Source organism: Sus scrofa, chromosome 14 (assembly GCF_000003025.6).
Source record: "Sus scrofa isolate TJ Tabasco breed Duroc chromosome 14, Sscrofa11.1, whole genome shotgun sequence".
Lineage (NCBI taxonomy): Eukaryota > Metazoa > Chordata > Mammalia > Artiodactyla > Suidae > Sus > Sus scrofa.
In genome coordinates, this window is record NC_010456.5 from 108,154,581 (window position 1) to 108,181,564 (window position 26,984).

Genomic DNA, 26,984 nt, shown 5'->3' on the forward strand with positions numbered 1-26,984 from the left:
GGCATTACATCTAAAAAACAATTTATATACCTTAATTAAAAAACACTTTATGTCTAAAAAAACACTAACCACCATCTGAGCTGCAACAATTTGTAACCCTTTTGCTATAGTAACATCAAAGATCACTGATAACAAAAATTAAAAAAATTTCGAGAATTACCAAAATGTGACACAGACAGGAAGTGAGCAAATGCTGTTCAGAAAATGGCGTCAATAGGCTTGCTCAAAGAAGGGTTGCCACAAACCTTCAATTTGTAAAAAAAAAAAAAAAGAAAAAAAAAAAAAAGAAACACAGTATCTTCACCAAAGTGCAATAAAATGAGGTATGCCTCTGCTGGAGAAGGAAGTGGTTAGTACCTCAGACTAGTTAATATCACAACCTACTTGGTCACCAACTCGTGGTGTGACTTCAGACCAATATACTATATCTAAGCAAATTTTGCCTCAGTGTAAATGAGGACAACGAAATCTATCACCTTCCTAAACTTTGCTCTGCTGCTGAAACTGCAAGCTGGGGAAGTTGTGGAAACGTCCAAGGTGGAAGTTAAAGTCTCTCCACAACCTGCTGGGTAACAACATAGGACTAAACACTTTGTTGGGGACTCTTTTATATGCGGGGACACCCCTTTCTGCAACGATACTTCCTTTCACTTAACAATAAATCATTTCGTCACATGTGCCAAATCAATCCTCCAACTCTCCAATTTTTGCTTGCTTGTTTATTTAGAGAAATGAAATACATGAACCAACGAGGAGTCCATAAATCCTAGACAGAAATAAGGAAGGTCTTCATTCTTGTGGAGCTTAAAGACAAGGTTTGGCTATAGAAGGAGAAAGGAATGGCAGTCAATAGAGGCAGCTGGCAATAGGAGTGATGGTGGTGGTAAGAAACACAGTGACTGAAAGAGGGGTTCCTTTGAGAGATTCAGAATCCACCCAAGAAGAGAACAGAGAAGTGCTTGAGAGCTTCTCAAGCTACCTAGCCCAGATCATTTCTTTAATCTGTAGGTGCCTCTGGCACCCCGTTCGTCTGTGCTGGAGCCCTGTGTTTGAATCTGAGCACCATATTGAAGAGAACTCTGAGACAGGGAAAGTGACCAGGATAGGGAGAGGTCTAGAAATGTTTCACATGAGGAGATTCCAGACCCGAAGGTTTCAAATTTAGAGACTTGGCAGGGGTATTGAGGGACCTCAAGGATTAGATGGAAGTTAAGACGACAAAAAAATTAAAGGTCCCTTCAAGCCCTTTTGTTCTGTAAGTCCAGGGATGGTCAAAGGATTTGGAGATAAGAGAAGCCCTGGAGAAAGGGGGCAGGAAGAGGTAAGAGTGCTTTCTACAAATACCTAGAGGCTATCACTTGGAGGAAAGGATTCTAGTTTTCACTCAACCGGATTTGGCCACTTGGGAAAGTTAGTTATGGCTTCTCTCTCCTCTCTCTCTTTTGTAGGTACAAGCGATGCCTTCAGGGGCCCAGAGAATATTCCAGAACAGGCTGATTCCCTTTTGTTTTCCCTTGCTTCCCAAGTTCTTCCAAAGACCGGGAGTCAAGATTCTCCTTGATTTCAACAAGCACATGTGCCTTTAAAAAAAATAAAAGACTAATGCTTACCCTTCAGTGGAAGAAAACTGAAGACCAAACAATTTGGCCATAAGACAGAATGAAGTACTGATGCAAGCTACAACTTGGATGAGCCTTGAAAACGTTATGCTACATGAAAGAAATCAGTCACAAAAGACCTCATACTGACCCCATTTATATGAAAGTCCAGAGTAGTGAAATCTATAGGAGGCAAAGCAGAACTTAGGGGTAGAGAGGAGGTAGAAACAAGGAACAATGGCTAAAGTGTATGGAGTGTCTACCAAGGTGATGAAAATGCTCTAAAATTGACTGTGGAGGTGATGGTTGCACATATCTATGAAGATACTGAAAACTATTGAATTGTACACTTGAATGAGTGAATTGTATGTTACATTAAATATATCTCAATAAAACTATTTAAAAGAAGATGGAGGAAGAGAAGAAGGGGGAGGAGGTAGAAGAAGAGGCAAAGGAAGAGGAGAAAAAAAGGAAGACCACATGGAAGAGTGGCCCACATGACTCCAGCGCCTACAGCATTTTGCCAAGAGATGCTTTCACCACTCTCACCACTGGGACCTGCCATCATGGGTCCTGGTACTTCCAGACCTCGGGGAGTCCTGGGGACCCCAGAGGCCCAATTTGCACTTGCAGCACCTGGAGTGGTATCTCACCATAGAGGATGCTGATGGCAAGAAGGTTTGATAGCTGTACCCATTACAGATGTCTGTGGAAGCCACTACAGAGCCCATAAATAGCCCCAGGTTTGGCTACCAGGCTTGAGTCCCCCTCTGAAGAGGAGCATACCCTCCTGGCCATGCCAGAGGGGCTAGGAATGCACACAGGACACTGAAGCAATGCACACAGGACACTGGGTGAGAGTGGTTTTCTCTGCCTCCTCTGCCCAAAGTTTGCTGTTTCTTGGACTTAATGGCCAACCGCCTACTCCCAGCAATGTAAGGAGCAGGGAGCTTCACTGATTTTATCTCCTACTTCTCCTAAATCACCTACCCACTCTGGCCCTGTTCGGTAAATACATTACATACACCTTGATTGTTCCTTTGCCTAAAGCACTCTTCTCCTACACGCCTCCTCCCCCACCTTCCTCCAAGTCTTTGCTCCATGAGGCCTAACCTGGCTGCCTCCTTTAAACACCAACTGCCTTTACCCCTCTACTGTTTTTTCCACTGCACCTATCATACCATGTACTTTCCTCATTAAGTGTACTGCCTGCCTTCCTCCACTGCTCCATAAACTCCATGGAGTCATAGCTTATGTCTGTTTTATTTACTGAATATACACCTGACACCTAGAACACTGCCTACAGTAAATATTTGTTGAATGAACTGATTCCCTCTAGATAACATCACACTGGCTTTAGAATGGAATGTGGGGACTATGAACCTACTATTACCTTATTCACAGTACAGCTTCTTCTAACCTCCAGAGCTGAGCTAAAGAGCCAAGAGGCTAAGGTTAGCTATCTTCCCACTCTCCTTAAAAAATGAGCCTGTATCACCAAATCTAACAGAACTGTCACCATTGGCCTTTTCTTCCAAAGTACTATTAGAAGGCTACACCTCAGGAGGTCTGGAAAGAGCTGGCCCTTCATTCTAGCATCAGCCCACATTCTCTCCAAGAACAGCTCCTTCTCCCAGCCCAACTAGATTTTATTTTTCAAGAAGATTTTAACATTCTGTTTCCACATGTTTTCTCTAATAAAACATCCTAAGATGGGCTGGGAAAATACAAGTAAGCCCCTTTACAAACATGGTACCTCTAAACTACTCATCTAGTAATTCTCTGTTTACTTATTGCATGCCTTCACAGACTGTAAACTTGAAGCAGAGATTAGGGTTACCTAGTCACAACTGAGGACACATTTAGGTGCACAATATCCATTAAACTGTGGAGTCACTGCTCATTAGTTGTCTCTATTTACATCATCGTCACTATGTTTGTCTTAGATTTCAGCAAGTGCCTTGCCAAGAGTATGTGCCCGTGAACAAGAAAAGAACCCAAGGCTGATCACAACTGACTCCTGACACCTTTTGATGATTACCTGGTTTCTTCCACCTCTCCCCAAGGTCCCCAAAGTTCTGCAAAGGACATAGGAAAAGTAAAGTAAAGGAATGATGTTCCTAGACTCCTACAGAAATTCTAGAGGAAAAACAAAGCCTATGAGGGTAGAGGAAGCTGGTTTAGGAAGGTGGCCCCAGGGCCCGTCTCCAACCTTGGACTGTCTGGGCGCCCCCTATTGGCCCGATGGGGCACCAAGAGAAGCGTTTCGCCGGCAGAGACAAGTGGGCTCTCCACCTTCTTTAAACTAGACTCTCGGCTCACAGACATAGTAGAACAGGGAGAATGATCCTCAGAAGCTCAAGGGCCAGTGCTGGAGGGAGAAAAGGAGGCTGAGAAGGGGGACAGGAGAGGGGTTGGGCAGGGGCTGAAGAGAATCGCGCAACGGGCTGGGACCGGAAACCTGGGAAAGTTGGAGTGAGAAGTTTGCGACAAGGAACAGAGAAAAGAACAGAAAGAACAGAGAACCCGCGCCAAGGACGCAGCCGGAATCGAGAAGGGGACAGCGCCCGGCGGGCGGCGGCGGGCGAGAGGGCGCGCGGATGGGAGGCGGGGAGAGGGACCGGCGCCTGGCCTACCCACCTGAGGCTGCCATGCCGCCGGCTGCTGTCCTCCGTGCCCGCTCCCTGCGCGCTGGGCCCGGGGCCGGAGCGGGCCCGGCTGGGTCCCTGGCGCGGGACGGGAGGGCGCCCGGCTCAGCGCAGCACCGGCCGCAGTTCTGGCGCTTCCTCCGGACGGACAGCGAGGACTCGCCGCGAGGGCGTGTCCACAGGGCCCGCCCCGCCGGTGGGGCTCTGCCCGCGGCACCTGCACCCGCGGCCGTTGGGGAGGGGAAGTGAGAACCCCCCCTTGGCCGGCCGGCGGCCAGCTCCCCGCGCGCCCCCTCGCTCCCCACCATAGCTCCCTCAGGGTAGGGCAGGAGGTAGGGGGCTTCATGCGCCCTCCACTCCCGTGAAACCCGCCGGATCGGCTACCCAAGGGCACCCAGACTTGAAAGGGGCGTGGAGAGAATAACGAGGGAGAAGGGTGAGCTGCCCGGCCTCTGTGACTTGGGGCAGGGGCTGTATATGAACACACCTGGGCCAGCCCTCTCCCCAGTCCCTGGGGCTTTCTCCCTGAGCCGCTGCCCTGGCAGGAAGGGGAGGGGACTAGGAAGGGGAAGAGGGGCACCTTCCCTGGCACCTGGCCCTGAGTGCTTGGTGTTGCCCTTGATTACCCTCCAGTGACCTTCCTGTAATTCCTTGGACCTGGTCTCCTGATGGCACATGAACACTAATGATAATCACATATGATAAATACATGATATAGTTATCATTGTCTTTCATGCCTTTGAGGTAGTGGCTCTCACTGTCTTCAAGTTAGCGCTGAAGAAACACGCCGAATCCCTGGGCTCAGACTCCCACAGGAAGTAAATGCTACCTGACGTTCCATACTGGGTCTGCCTGAGTCCAGGGCTAGAGCTCTCCATTAACCCTCGCTCTCGCCTCCCTGCTTCTAGTGCTCCTCCCTTCGCGGCCCCAGTGATGGGTCTGAATAACACTGTGCTCTTGGAGTCCTCAAAGATGCAGGGTCCCAGGGATGGGCCAGAGAGCAGAGATGACAGAAAGATAGGGTTCCAGTGCAGGTGGAAAGAAATGAAATGGATTTACAAAATGGAAATATCAGGGTTCAGACCAAGAATTAATTTTCTACTGCTGCCAAAACAAATTACTACACATCCAGTGACCTAAAATAACACAAATTTATTATCTTACAGTTCCTTATTTCAGAAGTCCAACATGAGACACACAGGGCTAAAATCCAGGTGTCGGCAGGATTGGGCCTCTTTCTGGAAGCTCTAGTAAAGAATCCAGTTCCTTGCCTTTTTTCAGCTGCTAGAGAAAACTACACACATTTCTTGACTTATGCCCCCCCCACCTCCATCTTCAAAGCCAGCGACATAGCATCTCTCTGATCCTGCTTCCATCATCACATCTCTGTCTGTCTCCCCTGTCTTCCACTGAAGAGTTTAGTGATTACTTTGATCCCACACAGATAATCCAGGAAAACCTCCCTATTTTAAGGTCAACTAACCAGCACCCTTAATATCATCTACAACCCGAATTCTTCTTTGCCATGTAACATGTTCACAAGCTCTAGGGGTTGAGATGGGGACAAATTGGGGGCGGGGACATTGCTCTGCTTACTACAGACCTGAAATTCTGAAAGGGGAGATGAGCTTACTACCTGCTGTACCTTATACCTATTCCCCATGCTCAGGAGTTCTCTGGCCTCCCACACCAGGTTAGCCATATGTCCCCCCAGCCCTGGCCCCTCATCATGCGCTGTCAGAGTCCAGTATTGTTCTTCAGTAGAAATTATATAGATAGATTTCTGCAATGACTTATTTTAATTTTTGTCTCCTCCAGTCAACTATAAGTTCCTTCAAGGCAGAATCCATGTTTGTCTTTTTCACCATGGAATCTCCAGCACTTGCTACCAATTCTGGTATAGAGAATGGGCTCAGAAAGTGTTTGCATGAATAAGTGAATGAATATGACCCAGAAGTCCTTACATTTGGGACAGAAGAACAGAAGGGACTTTTCAGGCACTGAAAATCTTTGAACTCCAGGTTTGAAAGAGGTGAATATAAGATGTCAAAATAGATTGTACATAATAAAAGCATAAAAATAAGGAAAATGGTGAGCTGAAGTTTGGAAGTGTTGAACTTGAGGTGTCCATGGGATGTCCTAGGGGCTCTATTGTGGCAGGAGAGAGAGACAGGAGCTTAGGACCTGGCTGGGATGTCACCCTTGAGTTGAAGCTATGTGAGTGGATGGGGGAGAGGGACAAGAGAGCAAGCGCCTGGCCTCAAGGGCAGAGCCACAGGGAAGGATCATGCTTAGGGAGAAGGAAGGTCTACAAAGGAGACTGGGTCAATCAGAGAGTCAAAGTAAGAGGGAAGATAAAATAATCTGGAGGACAAGAAAAGAGGCTTTTGAGGAGAAGGTTGTCAGTAGAGTGGATCACTGTGAGGGGTCTGGGAGAATGAGAGCTGATATAAAAACAACTGGGCAGTGAGATCCCCAGTAACTTCCAAGAGTCCAGCCTGGAACATTGGATTCTGGACTGCTGGAAGACCAGGAAAGGGAGTGGGTGGTGAGAAAGGCAACTTGTAAGAGGGAAGAGGTATCTGAGCTGAAAAACAGAGCCCTGGATTCTTGTCTCAGCTCTCCACATTCTCTCCAAACCCACCGCAGGGCCTAGACTCCCAAAGTCCTCTGTTTCCTCATGTGTAATGAGGGCATTCCAGTTCAGAAAATGCTAGGGCTCTGTGGAATACTCTGGAGAAATTTGTTTGAACGCTGGTCTTTGAGACTCTACTTCTCCTGCACCCTCCCTCACTCCTCACATGCCTGTGGACCTGGCTGGTCTATATTCCTTGTTGGCGTTATTTCTTTTCTGTTGTTTGTTTGTTTTGGTTTGGCGTTTGGTGTTTTACAGCTGCACATGAGGCATATGGAAGTTCCTGGGCTAAGGGTCAAATTGGAGCTATAGCTGAGGCCTCTGCCACAGCCATGACAACACCAGATCCAAGTGGCATCTGCAACCTACACGATATCTTGCAGCAACATCCTTAACCCACTGAGTTAGGCCAGGGATTGAACCTGCATCCTCATGGAGACTGCGTGAGGTCCTTGACCTGCTGAGCCATGATGAGAACACCTGAAGAAATTTCTGTTGAAGGGATAGTCATTCATTTGAAGTCAGGTCCCCTGATCCCTGCTCCCTTACTATCCAAATGTATGGTCTTCTTTCCAGTTTCAGATTTTAGGGAGTGGAGGCCTTTTCCTGCTTCCGAACCAAGAGAATCTGGACAACTTTGAAACAAAAGGACACTTCTATATTTCTTGTAACTGCCAGAGAACATCTGCCAGTTGTGGGTCAGATTTTGGCTGCTGGGTCAGTTATCCAAACTGTGAACGTCCCCACTGCTGTGCATCACTGACCTCTGGAATCTGGCCAGTTTGGTCACTCAGAGGCCAACGTTCCCTTGGTGAGACAAGAGTACTAGTCCCTAAGGCTGGCAATTCCACCTGCTTTCTTTGTAGAACAGTTAGGGCAGAGTTGGGCAAAGTGGTGTCTGTTTCCACATCTCCATTTGACGGTTTTTGCAAAACTTGCAGGGAAGGACGGCTGCCCCTACTAAGGTCCCTGCTCAGCCCCTATGCACTGTCTCCTGGGGCAGAATTTGCAGTCAGTCCTTCTAGCCCTGGACAGCTATGGATGGGTTCTTTCAAGCTCTCAGTCTTGCCCTCTCAATCTCTATCAGTCTAGGTAGATGTTCATCAATTTTCTTGATCTTTCCAAAGAAACAGCTTTTGGGGAGTTCCCGTCATGGCTCAGTGTTAATGAATCTGACTAGGAACCATTAGGTTGCAGGTTCGATCCTTGGCCTTGCTCAGTGGGTTAAGGATCCAGCACTGCCGTGAGCTGTAGTATAGGTCACAGACGCGGCTCAGATCTGGCATTGCTGTGGCTCTGGTGTAGGCTGGTGGCTACAGCTCCAGTTAGACTCCTAGCCTGGGAACCTCCATATGCCACGGGAGTGGCCCAAGAAATGGCAAAAAGACAAAAAAAAAAAAAAAAAAAAAAGAAAGAAAGAAAGAAAGAAAAAAGAAAGAGCTTTTGGTTTTGTTAATTTTTATTTTTTTAAAAAAATTATTATAATTGATTTATAATTGGTTTTATTTTTCTATATAATTCATGAACTTTCTTATACTATTTCAGTTAATCCTCCCAATAATACTGAATTATAGGTATTATCGCCACTGTGAAGGTGAAGAAACTAAAATTCAGGGATGTTAGATAATTGTTCCAGGGTCATTCAGTAGGTAGTAGAATGAGATTCAAACGCAATTCAGTCTCAACTCAAAGTCCATGGTCTTTCCATAGCACAATGACATACTGGATGACTTCAGAGGGTAAATTAAAACTACTTCCTGAGGACACATGGGTGCTCTCAAGTGTAGGGTCCCTCTTGAATCCTTGGCAATTTCAAGTCTCATGCAGATGGTGCCTTCACTTGTGCATGAAAGCATATCTTGCACGTTTTCTACTTCTTCCTTCTGAGGTGCTGAAGCAGAAATTTTAGGCAGCTGTGATAAAATGTTTAAGATGGGCCTTATATACTCTGAGAATATTTAAGCTAGAAATTATTTTAAGAGGGCATTATTGGACACATGTAGAAATTAAGGCCAAGAGAGTCTAAGTAACCTTTCTTTTTAAAAAAATTTTATTAATGATTTTTATTTTTTCCATTATAGCTGGTTTACTGTGCTCTGTCAATTTTCTACTGTACAGCAAAGTGACCCAGCCATATATACATGTATGGCTATACATATATAAATATATACACACACATTCTTTTTCTCACATTATCCTCCATCATGCTCCATCACAAATGATCAGATATAGTTCCCAATGCTATACAGCAGGAAACCTTTCTAATATCATACATTAAGTTGGAGGCAGAATCAGGACTATAATCTTATTCTTGAGTTCTTGACTGGTGTTTTTCAGCTATATCTGACCATTTATTTTTTTCCCCTATTAGAGAGCAACTGTAGAAAATTCCTTCCTTAATCTGATGCTTAAACTTTGTAGTTCTTTCCCATAAATCTACCACAAGCTCCTGGAGGATTAAACCAACCCTGAATAAGACTCACTTGGTCATGACATATTGTCCTTTTTATATGTTGCCAATTTATTAATATTTTGTTAAGGATTTTTACATCTGTGTTCAAGGGGGAAGTTGGACTATAATTTCCTTTTTTTTGTAATTTTTTTTATTAGTTTTCGGCATCAGGGTTAATCTGGCCTCATAAAACAAGTTTGAAAGAATTCCTTTCTCTTGTATTTTCAGAACAACTGGCAATTATTTCTTCCTTAAATGTTTAATAGAGTTAACCACTAAAATTATTCAAGCCTAATTTTTTTTCTGTGAAATTTTGCTAGCCAGTTCAATTTCCTCAGTAGACATAGGGCTATGTAAGTTTTATATTTCGTCTTGCGCCAGTATTGGTAAGTTGTATTTTTCAAGGAATTTACCCATTTAATCTACATTTTAAAATTTTTATTGAGGGAGTTCCCATTGTGCCTCAGTGGTAAGGAAACCGACTAGCATCCATGAGGACACAGGTTTGATCCCTAGCCTAGATCAGTGGGTTAAGAATCCGGGGTTGCCATGAGCTTCAGTAGGTCACAGATGTGGCTCTGATCCACGTTGCCGTGGCTGCAGAGTAGGCTGGCAGATACAGCTCCAATTCAACCTTTAGCCTGGGAACTTCCATATTCCATGTGTACAGCCCTAAAAAGACAAAAAATAAAATAAAATAATATAAAAATAAAAATTTATTGATATGAAGTCAGTCATAATACTTCATTATTATCCTTTTAATATCTGTAGAATATGTAATGATAGCCCCTCTTCTTTCTTTTTTCTTCTTTTTTTTTTTTTTTTTTTTTTAGGGCCACATGTGCATGGCATATGGAGGTTCCCAGGCTAGGGGTCAAATCATAGCTACAGCCACTGGCCTACACCACAGCCACAGCAACACCAGATCTGAGCCGAGTCTGCGACCTACCACAGCTCATGGCAATGCTGGATTCTTAATCCTTAAGTAGATGAGGCCAGGGATTGAACCTGCAACCTCATGGTTCCTAGTAGGATTCATTTGCTCTCCGCCAGGATGAGAACTCCCCCTTTTATTTCTGAAATTGGTAATTTGTGTCATCTCTCTTTATCTCTCTCAATCCTTCAATTTTGCTCTCTCAGTCTCTATCAGTCTAGGTAGATGTTTATCAATTTTATTGATGTTTCCAAAGAAACAGCTTTTGGTTTTGTTAATTTATTTATTGTTTGTTTTCTACTTAATTAGTTTGGACTCTTTATTATTTTCTCCTTCCTGTTTACTTTGGGTTCATCTTGCTCTTATCTGGCTTCCTAAGGCTGAACGTTTGGCCATTTTTATTCCATTCATCTTTTATAATATAGATATTTAAAGCTATAAATCGCCTCCAATTCAGTGCTTTAGCTGCATCTCTCAAATTTTCAGATGTTCCATTTTCATTAAAATTTAGTTCTAATGTCCCTTGTAATTTTTTCTTTGAGTCATGGATAATTTAAAAGTGAGTTCTCCAAATATTTGAGTTTTTAATAAGTATCTTATTGTTGTTCTTCCCTTGTGGTCATAAAGAAGACTCTGTATGTCCTCATTATTTAAATTTATTGAAATCTGTCTTATGGCCCAAGTTTATCATCTATCTTGATGAATGGGTAATTTGAAAACAATATGTACTCTGCAGTTGTTTGGTATATTGTCAAATAGCTCAAGATGAGTAATAGTATTATTCTGATTTTTAAATTTTGTCTAGTCCTGTCAATTGCAGAGAGATGCATGTTCAAATCTCCAACTGTGATTGTGGAATTTTCTAATTTTCTCTTTAATTCTGTTAAATTTTCTTTCATGTTTTAGAATCTTATTAGGCATATACACAGTTGGAATGTTATGTTTTTCTGATGAATTGAGTCTCTCATCTGATAAAGACTCTGCAAATACTTTCATCTTTTTATTTATGACAGTTATCATTGTCTTGGCATCTACTTTATCTGATGCTAACACAGCCATTTTCTCATTCTTTTTTTTTTTTTTTTTTTTTTTTTTTTTTGTCTTTTTGCCATTTCTTAGGCCGCTCCTACAGCATGTGGAGGTTCCCAGGCTAGAGGTCGAATCAAAGCTGCAGCCGCCGGCCTACACCAGAGCCACAGCAACGTGGGGACCCGAGCTGAGCCGCGTCTGCAACCTACACCACAGCTCACAGCAACGCCGGATCCTCAACCCACTGAGCAAGGCCAGGGATCGAACCTGCAACCTCATGGTTCCTAGTCGGATTTGTTAACCACTGAGCCATGACGGGAACTCCCATTTTCTCATTCTTATGCTTACTGTTTCATAGCATAATTTTCCATCCATTTACTTTGATCCTAGCTGCATCTTGATACTTCACTTATCCACCAAAGTTGATAGCACATAGTTAGATCTTTCTTTTTATCAATTACAACAACTTCTGCTTTTTGATTGGAGTATTTAGTCTATATACATTTAATGTAATTATTAATATGGACAGATTTAGGGCTACCATTTTACTATTTATTTGCTATTTGTCTCCTCTGTATTTTGCTCTTCTCTTCTTCCTTTCCTGATTACTTGCATTTAGTGACTATACTTAAGAATTCCACTTTATTTACTGTGTATTACACATACATTTTTGAGTTATGTATGTATGTATCAGTGGCTGATCTAGGGGTGAAAAGATACTGTGCATCTTCAATTTTTTATAGGCCACTCAGAGCTAATGTCTTACTGCTTTTCATAAAATTTAAGAAGATGGTTCATTATTTAGAACCATTTACTCTGCCTTCAGCCCCTTGCTTTATGCTATAGTTGTCATATAGGTAACATCTACATTTTATACTATGAATGTACACAAGATACTGTTCTAATTTTTCATTGAACATTACCTTACTACATATTATTTTAAAGAAATTAAAAAGGGAAAAAGTTTTCTATACTTAGATATATTTTCATTTCTGGTGCTGTTTTTCCTTTCTGCAGACAGTTCTAATATGATATTATTTCTTTTCAATTCAATGACCTTCCTTTAGTATCTCTTATAGTGTGTTTGGCTGGCAATGAATCCTCTAAGGGTTCGTTTAACTGAAAATATCTTTTATTTAACTTTCATTCTTAAAGAGTGTTTCTAGTGAATATAGAAATCTAGGTTAGGTTGATTTTTTTTTCACAGAAATTTAATGATATTATTCCACTAACTCTGGCCTCCATTTTTTTGATGGTCAGTGGACATTGAAATCATTGTTCTCTTGTATGTAACGTATCACTTTTCTCTGACTGCTTGCAGTATTTTCTCTTTATCTTTGGTTTTCAGCAGCTTGATTATAATAACCTCAGATGTAGTTTTCTTTGTATTTATTCTGCTTGAGGTCAACTAAGCTTTCTGAGTCTGTAATTTTATGTCCCTCACCAAATTGGGGGGAATTTCAGCCATTATTTCTTTAAATATTTTTTCTGCATTTTTCTCTTTTTCTTCTCTTCTATAATCCCATTAACATGTTGTAGATCTGTTGATATTATCCCACAGATACTTAAGCCTCTATTCATTTTTTAACTTTTTTTCTCTCTGTTCTTCAGATTGAATAATTCCTATTGATCTAGAATTTTTAAACTCTTTTTTTCTCTCTGTTCTTCAGACTGAATAATTCCTATTGATCTATAATCAGTTCACTGACTCTTTCTGCTGTCATCTCTAAAATGCTTTTAAGCCCAACCAATGAATTTTTCAGTTCTAGAATTTCCATTTGGTTTTTTATGAAAATTTCCATTTCTCTGCTGATAGTTTCTATTTGTTCATTCACTTTGAGTGTACCTTTCTTTACATCCTTGAACATAATTATAACAGCTGTTTTTAAACTCTTGTTTGTTAGGTCCAACATGTGGTACATTTGGGATCGGTCTTCACTGATTGCCTTTTCTCTTCACGTGGGTCTCGTTTTCAGATTTCATGCACCTAGTATAGTAACACTGGTGTGTACCCTAGACATTGTAAATGATACTTGTAGAGACTCTGAGTTCTACTCTGCCTCTGAAAAGTGTTTCTCTAAAGCAGGTAGTTATTTTGGCTGGACTCAAACTGCCAACTCTGTCTTCTTCACTGTGGCGGGCAGCAGCAGAACTTTCTGTCCAATTCTTTTAGCCTTAGCTGGGCTACCCAGAGTGTGCCATTTATAGGTATAGCTCAAGAGTTAGCAGACCATATCGCCCTTCCTGAAGTACTCATGACGGCTGGGTGACTGAGAAGAATCATACCATGAATAGAAAGTGACTGAGAAATGAACCCACATTTTGTGTTTTCTGGATCAGTACAATTGTTTTATTTCCAATGTTTTAATTTGCCAAGTAAGGACATTTAAAAAACAACCCAAAATCTATTAATGTTATTACTATTGTTTCACAAGAAAGGAAAGAGAGTTTAACACCAAAAAAGTAGAAGTAATATGATTTCAGAAAAAGAGAAATATTTTAAACTGAATATATATGGTATTAAAAATTCAGCACATTATATTATTTTTCTCCCTTCTATATGACTTTGTGAAAACTCCATTCCAGATGAGTCCCCAAACAAGGAAGGAAGTTGAGAATTTTTGTGATAAGAGCACAAAGGATCTCAATGTTTGCCAAAACCATGGCCTTAAAGTAAGTTTCAAGATATAAGAGTCAGCACAGTGTTTCCCAAACTTCAATCATGTGAAAACACCATCACAAATATTGTCATGGCTGCACTTTACCTGTGTTATTTCTTTTTAATGCTTTGAGTCATTTGTTTAAGTTTATTTTATTTATTTTTTATTTAAAAAATTTTTTGTTGTTGTTTTTTCTAGAGACACACCCGTGGCACATGGAGGTTCCCAAGCTAGGAGTCTAATTGGAGCTGTAGCCGTAGGCCTACGCCACAGCCACAGCAACGCAGGATCCGAGCCGCGTCGGCAACCTACACCACAGCTCACGGCAACACCAGATTCTTAACCCACTGAGCGAGGCCAGGGATCGAACCCGCAACCTCATGGTTCCTAGTCGGATTCGTCAACCACTGAGCCACAACAGGAACTCCTGTTTATTTTAAAATGAAAGCCTTATATGAATAACCATAAGTATAAAAACAGCATCCTTTGCCAAAAAATTAAGAGAACACAAATGCCGGAAGGCCCTTAGCCTGCAGCCAACATTCTCTTGAAAAGAGAAATTAGCAGATTCTGGTGTTCAAGTCACACCAGCACCAGAACAAGTCTTTCTATTTGATTTAACTTCAAGGACATTCTCATTATGTAATTAAGCGTCATGTAATGCCATGTCCATGTACCACCCATAATCATCTCAAGACGGCTAATACTGTCTTGGTAGATAGGCCATAGAATCAGAGGTGTTATCACTAGTAATTAAGAACATTAGCTATATTTTAAAAAAAAAGAGTCAGCAGAGGTTTGGGCAAGTATGGAGCTGCCCTCTCTTCCCTTCTCCTTTCTGAGATAACCCCACTCCCTTTCTAGCTGCTGTATCCTTTGAGTCTTCAAAATAGTTTGACTGTACCTCTACTACCAAATATCAATGAGCTCTATTATGTGAATATCGTTTATTAATAGACAATTTAAACCATTGGTATATACTGTACTTATTAATGTAAGAATTTGAGCTCTTTTTTAATAGCAACCTGCCAGTAGTTTGATCCATTTCACATAATGAATAATTTGTGACTCTCTCCTTGAATATTAAAGCTCTATTTTTGATACCATTTTCCAAAGTTTCATATTTAATATTCCATCTGAAATTATGTCATGACACTTCTGCACCCTGATTCTTTATTTACTTATTTATTTTAAATTTTTTCCTTTTTTAGGGCCACACCCAAGGCATATAGAAGTTCCCAGGCTAGGGATGGAATTGGAGCTACAGCCACAGGCCTACTCCACTGCCACAGCAACGTGGGATCTGAGCCATGTCTGCGACCTACACCACAGCTCACGGCAATGTCCGATCCTCAACCCACTGAGTAAGGCCAGGGATCAAACCTGCATCCTTTGGATACTAATTGGGTTCATAACCCACTGAGCCTCAACGAGAACTCCTGATTTTTTTATTCTTGATCAGTGGCAGATAGAAAATATTTGCTATTTATTTGATGCTTCTAATAATAAAGTCCATAACTACTCATGGCTCCTACAAGGGCTTCTCATAAACAACTGCTGCATAACAGATAAATCAATGTATGCTTGCATCCACCAAAAAGAAGCTAATAGATGAAACAAACTTGTGGATACAGAGCAGGAGTGAAATGCTGCAAACATACTAGCTGAGCTTATTGATGTGGGGGAAAATTAAAATTAAACAATCATATGCCAATTAAATTAAACATAGCTAAAAAAATAAACTTATCTAAGCTTTCTTGTAACCATATCTATTATAATTTTTTTTAAAGTTTATGTATTTCAGGAGTTCCCGTCGTGGCGCAGTGGTTAACGAATCCGACTAGGAACCCTGAGGTTGCGGGTTCGGTCCCTGCCCTTGCTCAGTGGGTTAACGATCCGGTGTTGCCATTAGCTGTGGTGTAGGTTGCAGAAGCTGCTCGGATCCCGCGTTGCTGTGGCTCTGGTGTAGGCCGGTGGCTACAGCTCCGATTAGACCCCTAGCCTGGGAACCTCCATATGCCGCGGGAGCGGCCCAAGAAATAGCAAAAAGACAAATATATAAATAAATAAATAAATAAAATAAAGTTTATGTATTTCATTTGAAAAAATAATTCAACTGTTTATGATCTACATGAATTTTACCTGCCTCATTGGGCACAAACTGTGGCTGGCCCTCTGGCAAAAAACCACAAAACTGAGAAACCCAGTGCTGTTGCCTTCTAAATGTTGAGTCTTCTCAATATCTGCCTGCTTCCTGTTACTCCCTAGAGCATCTAGGTACTTGTTTCTATTTGTTTTGTCCAGAATTTATTGTGCTACATGTGGGAGGACTGGTCCAATAGGGCTCCTCCTCTATTGTTGGAATCTAAAATCACTAGCATCTTGGCCTAATAAAGAAACAGATCAGCTGGACAGTTGTCTGAGGTGTTACTCTGTAAGGAATGATCAAACATCACAGGAATAAATCATAAATATGGTAAAAGAATGAAAAAATGCCATTTGCAGCAACATGGATGATAGAGATTATCACATTAAGTGAGGTAAGTAAGAGAAAGATAAATATCATACGATATCCTTTATATGTGGAATCTTAAAAAATTACATAAATGAACTTATTCACAAAATAGAAACAGACTCACGGACATAGAAAACAAACCTATGGTTACTAAAGGGGATGGGGGGGTGGAGGGGGGAGAGAAACTAGGAGTTTGGGCTTAACATATACAAATTATATAAAATAGGTAAACAGCAAGGACCTACTGTACAGCACAGGGAACTTAACTCAGTATCTTGTAATAACATATACTGGAAAAGAATCCGTAATTCATACAACCATATATCTGAAATGCTTTGCTGTACACCTGAAACTTAACACAACATTGTTTTTTTTATTTTTTTAATTTTGTTTTTGTTTTGTCTTATTTATTTATTTTGCTCTTTAGGGCCGCACCCAGGCACATGGAGGTTTCCAGGCTCCAGCCTACAACACAGCCACAGCCACAGCAATGCAGCATCCGAGCCGTGTCTGTGACCTACACCACAGGTCAGGGCAACAGCGGATCTTTAACCCACTGAGGCCAGGGATCAAACTGGCAATCTCATGGCCCTTAGTCTGATTCGTTTCCCCTGCATCACAGCAGGAACTCCAAAACTAACACAACATTGTAAGTTAACTATACTTCAGTTTTAAAAAATTGAAAAAGGAAAGAAAAAAGAAATAAGTTGAAATCCGTCCCACTAAAATCTGGAACAAGAAAAGGATGCCCACTCTTACCACTTTTATTTAACATAGGACTGGAAGTCCTAGTCACAGTAATCAGACAAACAAAAGAAATAAAAGGTATCCAAATTGGAAGAGAAGAGGTAAAATTGTCGCTTTATGCAGATGACATGATACTATGTAGAGAAAGCCCTAAAGACTCCACACAAAAACTACTCGAACTGATCAATTAATTCAGCAAAGTAGCAGGATACAAAATTAACATTCAGAAATCAGTTGCATTTCTGTATACTCATAATGAAATATTAGAAAAGGAATATAAAAATACAATACCTTTTAAAAAATCACACCACAGAAAATTAAATATCTAGGAATAAACCTGACCAAGGAGGTGAAAGACTTATATGCTGAGAACTAGAAAACATTAATCAAGGAATTAAAGAGGATTCAAAGAAATGGAAAGATATCCCATGATCCTGGATTGCAAGAATTAATATCATCGGCCGTACTACCCAAAGCAATCTACAGGTTTAATGCAATCCCTATCAAATTACCCATGACATTTTACACAGAACTACAACAAACAATCCAAAAATGTATATGGTGCCATAAAAGACCCAGAATTGCCAAAGCAATCCTGAGGGGGAGAAAAAAAACAAGCAGGACGTATAACTTTTCCAGACTTCAGACAATATTACAAAGCTACAGTAATCAAGACAGTGTGGTACTGGTACCAAAACAGACATACAGACCAATAGAACAGAAGAGAGAACCCAGAAATAAACCCAACACCTATGATCAATTAATTTTCAACAAAAGGTGCAAGAATAAAAAATGGGAAAAAGAGAGTGTCTTCAGCAAGTGGTGCTGGGAAAACTGGACAGTCTCATGTAAATCAATGAAACTGGAACACACCCTCACACCATGCACAAAAATAAACTCAAAATGGCTTAATGACTTAAACCTAAGACATTACACCATAAAACTCCCAGAAGAGAACATAGGCAAAACATCCTCTGACATCAACTGTACAAATGTTTTCTTAGGTCAGTCTCCCAAGGCAATAGAAATAAAAACAAATATGGCACAAATGAAACTTTCCACAGAAAAGAAAATCATAGACTTGGAGAACAGACTTGTGGTTGCCAAGGGGGAGGGGGAGGGAGTGGGATAGAGTGGGAGCTTGGGGTTAAGAGGTGCAGCCTATTGCCTTTGGAATGGATTAGCAATGGGATTCTGCTATGTAGCACTAGGAACTATGTCTAGTCACTTATGATGGAGCATGATAATGTCAGAAAAAAGAATCTATACATGTATGTGTAACTGGGTCACCATGCTGTATGGTAGAAAAAAATAATAATGTATTGGGGAAATTAAAAAAAAAAGAAATTAAAGCAAAAATAAACCAATGGGACCTAATCAAACTGACAAACTTTTGCACAGCAAAGGAAACCATAAAAAAAAAAAAGACAACCTATGGAATGGGAGAAAAGAGTTGCAAATGATGCAACTGACAAGGGTTTAATCTCCAAAATAGATAAACAACTCATATAACTCAACAGCAAAAATAATAATAATAACCCAGCTGAAAAATTGATAGAAGACCTGAATAGACATTTCTCCAAAGAAGACACACCAATGGCGAAGAAGCACATGAAAAAATGCTCAACATCACTAATTATTAGAGAAATGCAAATCAAAACTACAATGAGGTATAATTTCACGCAGGTCAAAATGGCCATCATTAATAAGTCTACAAATAACAAATACTAGAAAGGGTGTGGAGAAAAGTGAACCCTCTTACACTGCTGGTGGGAATGTGAATTGGTACAGCCACTATGGAAAACAGTATGGAGGTACCTCAGGAAACTAAATATAGAACTACCATTTGACCAGCAATCCCACTCCTGGGCATATATTTGGACAAAACATTCATTCAGAAAGATACATGGACCCTTATGTTCACTGCAGCACTATTCACAATTGCCAAAACATGGAAACAACCTAAATGTCCATTGACAGATGAATGGATTAAGAATATGGGGTATATATACACAATGGAATGCTACTCAGCCGTAAAAAAGAACAAAACAATGCCATTTGCAGCAGCATGGCTGGAACTAGAGATTTTCATACTAAGTAAAGTAAGTCAGAAAGAGAAAGACAAATACCATATGATATCACTTATATGTGGAATCTAAAATATGGTACAGATGAACCTGTCTATAGAAAAGAAACAGACTTGTAGACTTGTGGTTTCCAAGGGGGAGGGGAAGGAAGTGGGATGGACTGGGAGTTTGGGGTTAGTAGATGCAAACTATTGCATTTGGAGAGGATAGGCAATGAGGTCCTGCTGTATAGCACAAGGAACTATACCCAATCACTTGTAGTGGAATATGACAGAAAATAACATAAGAAAAAGAAAAAAAATATATATATATATATATCTGAGCCACTTTGCTGTGCAGCAGAAATTGACAGAACATTGTAAATCAACTATAATAAACTTTAGGGAGTTCCTGTCATGGCTCAGTGGTTAATGAATCTGACTAGGAACCATGAGATTGTGGGCTTGATCCCTGGCCTCACTCAGTGGGTTAAAGATCTGGCATTGCCATGAGCTGTGGTGTAGGTCACAGACATGGCTACAATCTGGCATAGCTGTGGCTGTGGCATAGACCAGTGACTACAGCTCCAATTCGACCCCTAGCCTGGGAACCTCCATATGCCACAGGTGTGGCCCTAAAAAGACAAAAAAAATTGCATAATAATCCATAGTACCATAACGTATCAACCCTCCTCTACTGATGAAGTTCATGTTAAGTTCTTATTTTTCTTTCTGCAAGGTGCATCTTTTTGACTCTGCAAAGCCAGACCTACAAAAAATTTCTTCGAGTGCTAGCTCTGGCAGCACATATACTAAAATTGGGCCAATACAGAGAAGATTAGCAGGACCCCTGCACATGAATAACATAGAAATTCATGAAACATTTCATGTTTTTACATGAATTAATTTCCTTGAACACATTTCTTTATGTACGGGTGTCACTCTTTTTGTAACATAGATTGCAAAAAATAGGATTGCTAGGTTAAGAGATATATGCATTTTAAAATATATATTGTTACAATACTTTCTAGAGAGGTTGAAATTAGTATTCCACATACATATTGACGGTTTCTCCAATCTTTTTTATTTTTGCCAATCTAATGGATCAAAACACTGTATTCTTTATGTACTAATTGGAGTTTCCTAGAACACCATCAAGGTTGAGAATCTTTTCATATCGCTGATGATTTACACTTTTTTTCCTGGGATTTCCTGTTGAGTGCTTTGTCAAATTTTAATTGAATTGTCTTCTTTCAACTGTTTTGTAAGAGCTAAGGTACCTTTGCAACATGTGTCCTTTGTCATCTATATTTTAAGTATTTTGTCTATTATTTGTCTTTTGATTTTGTTTATAGTTTTTTTTGCTATACAAAAATATGTTCATTTTTAAGAGGTGGTGTATGAGTGTTATTTTCAGGTGGTGACCCTTAGGGTTTCTGGATTTCACCTTTTTCTTCAGAGGCTCTTCTTTACTTTATGACCTTATAAATAATTCCTTACATTTGTATCTAATATTTTTATTTTTCACATTTAGAATTTTAATCCATCTGGAGTTTATTTCTGCATATGATGTGGGTTAGAAGTGTAACCATGTTTTCTTCCAGATGGAAAGTCAGTTCTGCCAGCACCACGTATTAAGTAAACCATATTTCCCTCTCTAAATGAAATATCATCTTTATTTATATTAAGTCCCCATTCGAATTTGTTTCTGGACTCTGTATGAGGTTCCATTTGTATTATTTATTCCTTTACTATACACACACACACACACACACACACACACACAGTTTTATTATAATAGCATTACAATAGTTTTATTATTTTGTATTTAAGGTAGGAATTGTGTTTAGCTAGTAATGTAGATACAAATAACAAAAGCTTAAACAAGAAATAAGGGTCTCTCTTTCATGTAAAAGAAGCCTGGTATATTAGGCTATGTTTGGCGTGATAGCACTATGTTCATCACGAATCCAGGCTTCTTTTATAATTCTGCTCAGCCATCATTAGCAATGGCTTTTACCTCAGGATTTCCTCATACTCCAATATGGCTGCTGCAGCCCCAACCATAAATCCCTTATTCCAATTAGGAAGCAAGCTGAGTGGGGAAGGGCCAAAAAGAGCACATGCCAGCTGTTCAAACTCCTTTTTAGGATATTTTCTGGAAGTCCCACCTAACAAATTTATCTACATCCCTATCTGAAAGGGGAGCATAGAAATGAAGTCTTTTAGTAGCTGGACATAGAGTGTGAATCTAGTTAGTCTCAGCCCTCCTTGTTCCCATAATCTTTTAAAAAAAGAAAATTGTACATTTCTATGAGTTTTGGCAAATACATAATGCCATGCATCCACCTTTACACTATCGCACCGAATCATTTCACCACACTAAAAATCCACTGTGCCCCACGTATTTATCCCTCTCCCAACATCCCTGAACTCCTGGCAATCACTTATCTTTTTATAGCCTCTATAGTTTGCCTTTTCCCAAATGTCATATGTAACCTCTTTAGACTGGCTTTTTAAATTAGCAATATGCATTTAACTTTTTCCATCATGTCTTTTTGTGGTTGAGAGCTCATTTCTTTTTATCACCAAAAATACTATATTATATTATTTGAATATACCACGTTTGTTTTTCCATTCACTTATTGAAGGACATCTTGGTTGCTTCCCATCTTGAGTAGTTATGATTAAAGCTGCTATAAAGGTTTGTGTGCAGGTTTTTATGTGGGCATAATCTCAACTCAATTGAATAAATACCTAGGAACACAATTACTGCTGGATTATATGGCAAGATTATGCTTAGCTTTGTGAGAAACTGACAAACTATCTTCCAACATGGCTGTATCATTTTGCCTTCCTACCAGCTAAGAATGAGAGTACTTGTTGCCCTGCATCTGCTCTGGCATTTGGTACTGTCATTGTTTTGGATTCTAGCCATTCTCGTAATTTTGTGATGGTATTTCATTGTTGTTTTAACCTGCAGTTCCCTAATGACACATGATGTTGAGTATATCTTCATATGCTTATTTGCCATCTGTATATCTTCTTTGGTGAAGTGTCTGTTCAGATCTTCCCATTTTTTTCAATCAGGTTGTCTGTTTTCTTACTGTTGAGTTTTAAGAGACTTTTTGTGTTTTATATATATACATTTTTGGGGGGAGGGTCACACCCACGGCACATAGAAGGTCCCAGCCTAGGGGTCGAATCAGAACTACAGCTGCCGGCCTACACCACAGCCACAGCAACACAGGATCTGATCCCTGCCTTCGATCTACAGCACAGCTGACAGCAACACCGGATCCTTAACCCACTGAGCAAGGCCAGGGATCAAACTCGCATCTTCTTGGATATGAGTCGGGTTCCTTACCACTGAGCCATAATGGGAACTCCTGAAGACTCAGAATTATTAAGATATCAATTCTTCCCAACTTGATCTGTGGATTCTATTCAATCCCAATCAACAAGTTTTGTGTACGTGTGAGTGTGTGTGTGTGTGTGTGTGTGTGTGTGTGTGTGTGTGTCAACAAACTTATTTTAAAGTTTATAGAGAAAGGCAAAAGGCTGAGAATAGCCAACTCACTGCTGAAAAAGAATAAAGTTGGAGGATTGACAAAACTTACTGTAAATCTATAGGAATCAAGATGTCATGGTATTGGAGTTTCCTTATGGCTTAGAGGTAATGAACCCAACTAGTATTCATGAGGACATGGGTTCATTCCCTGGCCTCACTCAGTGGGTTAAGGATCCAGTGTTGCCATGAGCTGTGGTATAGGTCACAGACGCAGCTTGGATCAGGCATTACTGTTACTGTGGTGTAGGCCAGGGGCTACAAGTCCGATTTGACCCCTATCCTGGGAATTTATGTATGCTGCAGATGCAGCCCTAAAAAGACAATTAATTAATTTATTTTTTAATGTATTTATGGCAGAGACTTTTTATATAAATTCTCTAATCCCTTTGTCCAGTTTATTTTTAATCATTTTAAGATGAAACAAGACTGGCATGATGTTGATATTTGTTAGGTCTGTGCATATGTGAAAATTTCCATAATAAAAAGGTTTTAAAAAATATTTAAAAATGATGACAAAGTTTCTGACATAATAAGGGATAAGCCATTTCAGTGAGCCATCACCATCATCACTATCATCATCAAAGAAGACAGTTGTGGGTCTTTGTGTCTCCTCCATCTTCAAATTCTTCCTCTCTGGACACTCTGTCTCATTATTATTTGAACATGCTCAAGTATCCACCCATCTCTCTCTTTCACTTCACAGCTCAGTCACATTGACTCTATTGATGGATTTGCTTCTTGTGTCTCTCTCCCCTCTGGCTTCTGGGTCCCATCTCCCTTGGTTCTCCTTCAATCTCTCTGATCTCTCATTCTGTCTCCTCTGTAGACAATTTTCCTCCACTTGCTCCATGTATACATGGGTGTTTCCCAGGGTCTCAGGCCTGCTTCTTTCTCAATCTACCACCCAAATCCTAGTGGCTCCAAAATCTATCATCCTAGTCTAGTTTTCTCTCACATGGTCCAGAGACATATCTCCAACTGCTGGCTAAATACTTAAAACTCAAAGTTCCCAAAACCAAAACTCAAAAGTGGCTCTGATAGTCCCCATCTTGGTGTAGGTCACTACCACCTACCCACCATCCACCCAATGGCCTAAGCCAAAAGCCTAGGTCATCCCCTCTTCCTCCCTCTCCTTCACCAACCAGATCCAGTTCCCATGTCCAATAGGTATGACTTTCTTTGCTGCTTCTCTCCATCCCCATTGCCCTGTGTCCTAAGTCAAACCCCCATCATCTCTCCTCTGGATCCCTGGATCTACTGCCTAACTGGTTTTCCTGTTTGGAGTATTTGTCCCTCCAATCTACTCTCCACAGAATGGTCTTTCCAAACCCAAATCAGCATGTCCTTTGCCTGTTGAACCCCCTCCACGAATCTTCATAGTAGGTTTTAATCCCTAACTATCTTGTGCTATTTTCCTGCCCTTCCTCACCACCTTCTCTGCTCCTCCCCACCCCCCAAACAAGCACCCTCTGCTGGAAACATATTTATAGTCACATGAATGGGCCTTGCTTTTTCACTGAGCTTGCTGGCTTCTGCACCTTTTGCTCCCTATGCTGGGACTGCCCTCCCTCCTGCCCTTCCTGGAGACTCAGTTAGAGTGCCTCTCTCTGGGTTGCTTTCCCAGCTTAGCTCCCTCCCATTTCCCCTCCTCCACCCCTTGCTACTCCAGCTTGGTGGATTCTATCACTGTCTCTTCCATGCAACAAAGAGCTCCTGGGGGCACAGACTATGCCTTATGGACCACTGGACCCTCACTACCGGGTACATAATAGGTACTCAGAAAACGTTAACCAAATAAGTGAAGAGATGCCTGAGGTCGGGAACAGAGGAACAGAAGAGGCAGAATTTGAGAAAATGACAGGAGTTTTGTTAGCTTTTAGTCATGGGGTAAAGCTCCTGGGCAGCACAAACTCTTTTTTAACACTCTGAAATATTGATATATTAAATAAATACATAGTTTATATACAGCCATATTAAATAAACATGTAGGTTTAAACTAAATCAGGTATTTCCTTCTACTTGATTCTGGATAAACAAATGATGGTAAGGACCAAGAAATTATTAAAACAAAAAAACAAACAAACAAAAAAAACCCAGGAGTTCCCTTGTGGTGCAGCGGAAACGAATCCAACTAGTAACCATGAGGTTGTGGGTTTGATCCCTGGCATCACTCAGTGGGTTAAGGATCCAGCCCTGCTGTGAGTTGGTGTAAGTCGCAGACAAGGCTCAGATCCCATATTGCTGTGGCTGTGGTGTAGGCCGGCAGCTGTAGCTCCGATTGGACCCCTAGCCTGGGAACCTCCATATGCCACGGAGGCAAAAAACAAACAAAAAAACTATAAGGAAAAACTTAACATTAGGTAAATACTTTTTATGATGTGGGAAACATGCAATAAGACAGTTAATGAAAAACCTTGACCCAAAACTGTATACGATATAGTGTACACCTTAGCTGAAAATATAGGCTCCACTCTCCGATATGGGTTTGTTTGAATCCCAGATCCTTACTTATTACTATATGGCCTTAGGCAAATTTCCTTACCTCTCTGTTCCTCAGTTTCTTCAACTGTTAAATAGGGTTAGTAAAATTTCTGTCTCAAAATGTCATTATGAAAATTGTACGCTTTAATAGCTATAAAGTGTTTAGAACTGTGGTAGGCTCTGGTAAGCATTCAATAAATACTAATTAAACAATAATAATAATTAACTATTGTCAACTATTATTAATAGAATATTATATTTATTGTATAATTAAATTATTATGAATGATAACTGTTATTATTATAAATATATTATTGATCTATCCACAGAAAAAGAGCCTGGAAGGAAGTATACCTAAATATGTAGAGATGAGATTATGAATTACTTTTCTTATTTTAATTTTTCTGACAAAAAATATTAATTTTTTCATGAGAAATAAATAGTATTTTTTAAAAAGAGAACTCATTCAATCCAAAAATGCGGAAGACTTCTGTTTGAGCTGTAGACCACTTTGGCCCAGGGTTCCTCATGGCCTAGTTTAAAACCACTTCTGGAGTTCCCATTGTGGCTCAACGGTAACAAACCCAACTAGTATCCATGAGGACACAGGTTCGATCCCTGACCTTGCTCAGTGTGTTAAGGATCCGGCATTGCTGTGAGCTGTGGTATAGGTCGCAAATGCAGCTTGGATCCCGTGTTGCAGTGTCTGTATTGTAGGCCAGTGGCTGCATGTCCCATTCAACCCCTAGCCTGGGAACTTCTATATGCTATGGGTGTGGCCCTAAAAAAAGACAAAAAAAAAAAGAGAAGAAGAAGAACCACTTCTGCTCCCACCTTCCTTACTCAGCCTTGCTGCTCAGGCACTGCAAAGCCTCAAGGCGCTGGCCATCCTGCATCCTGGGAAGCCTGCAGACTTTGCTGGTAGAGTTGGGGTGGAGGTCCTCTGTGAGTTGTGAAGGGGCTGTGGCCTCCTGGAGCTTTCTCCGGAGGAAGGGTCTTCTTCCTCTGAGATGGATACTCCTCCAGCTCCCTCACCAGCAGTTGGACTTGGGTCTGGAGAGCATAGCTTGGGGCCGTTAGTTTTGTGGATACATGATGTCCTCTTCAGCTGGCACTTTCTACCTTTCAAAGGTTTGGAAGTCCACACATGACTTGCCTGATCAAGAACTCCATTTCTGGAGTACCTGGTGTGGCTCAGCGGAAACAAATCCAGCTATTATACATGAGGATAAGGGTTTAATCCCTGGTCTCGTTCAGTGGGCTAAGGATCTGGCATTGCCATGAGCTGTGGTGTAGGTCACAGAATCGGCTTGACTGTGGCCTGCAGCTGTAGCTCCAATTAGACCCCTATCCTGGGAACCTTCATATGCTATGGGTGCAGCCCTAAAAAAAAAAGACTAAAAACCAAAAAAAAAAAAAAAAAAGAAAAATATATATGTATATGATTTTAAATAATACATATTACTTCTATAAAATATATAATACATAATATTGTATGGTAATATTGGATTGATGGTTGTCGAGCAAATTTGGCCAGACTTGTAGAAGAACGTGGTCCTATGTCAATGGAAATTACAAAAGAAGAGGAATGGGAAAGACTTGCAGAAAATCTAAATAGAAATGGATTTTTTTTTTTCTTTTTAGAGCTG

General features: G+C 40.7%; 1 protein-coding gene across 3 annotated transcripts in view; it reads right to left on the reverse strand.

Moving 5' to 3' along the window:
• The window catches only part of PIK3AP1 (phosphoinositide-3-kinase adaptor protein 1), a 265,547-nt gene that overhangs the window by 116,185 nt on the left and 122,378 nt on the right, over nucleotides 1-26,984 (reverse strand). Inside the window, exon 1 of one of the 3 annotated variants that reach the window (XM_021071940.1) lies at nucleotides 4,239-4,396. The exons of 1 other annotated variant lie outside the window; for it this stretch is intronic. In XM_021071940.1, the coding sequence (XP_020927599.1) occupies nucleotides 4,239-4,251 (13 nt within the window). In that variant the 5' untranslated portion in view covers nucleotides 4,252-4,396. 3 annotated transcript variants of the gene reach the window in all.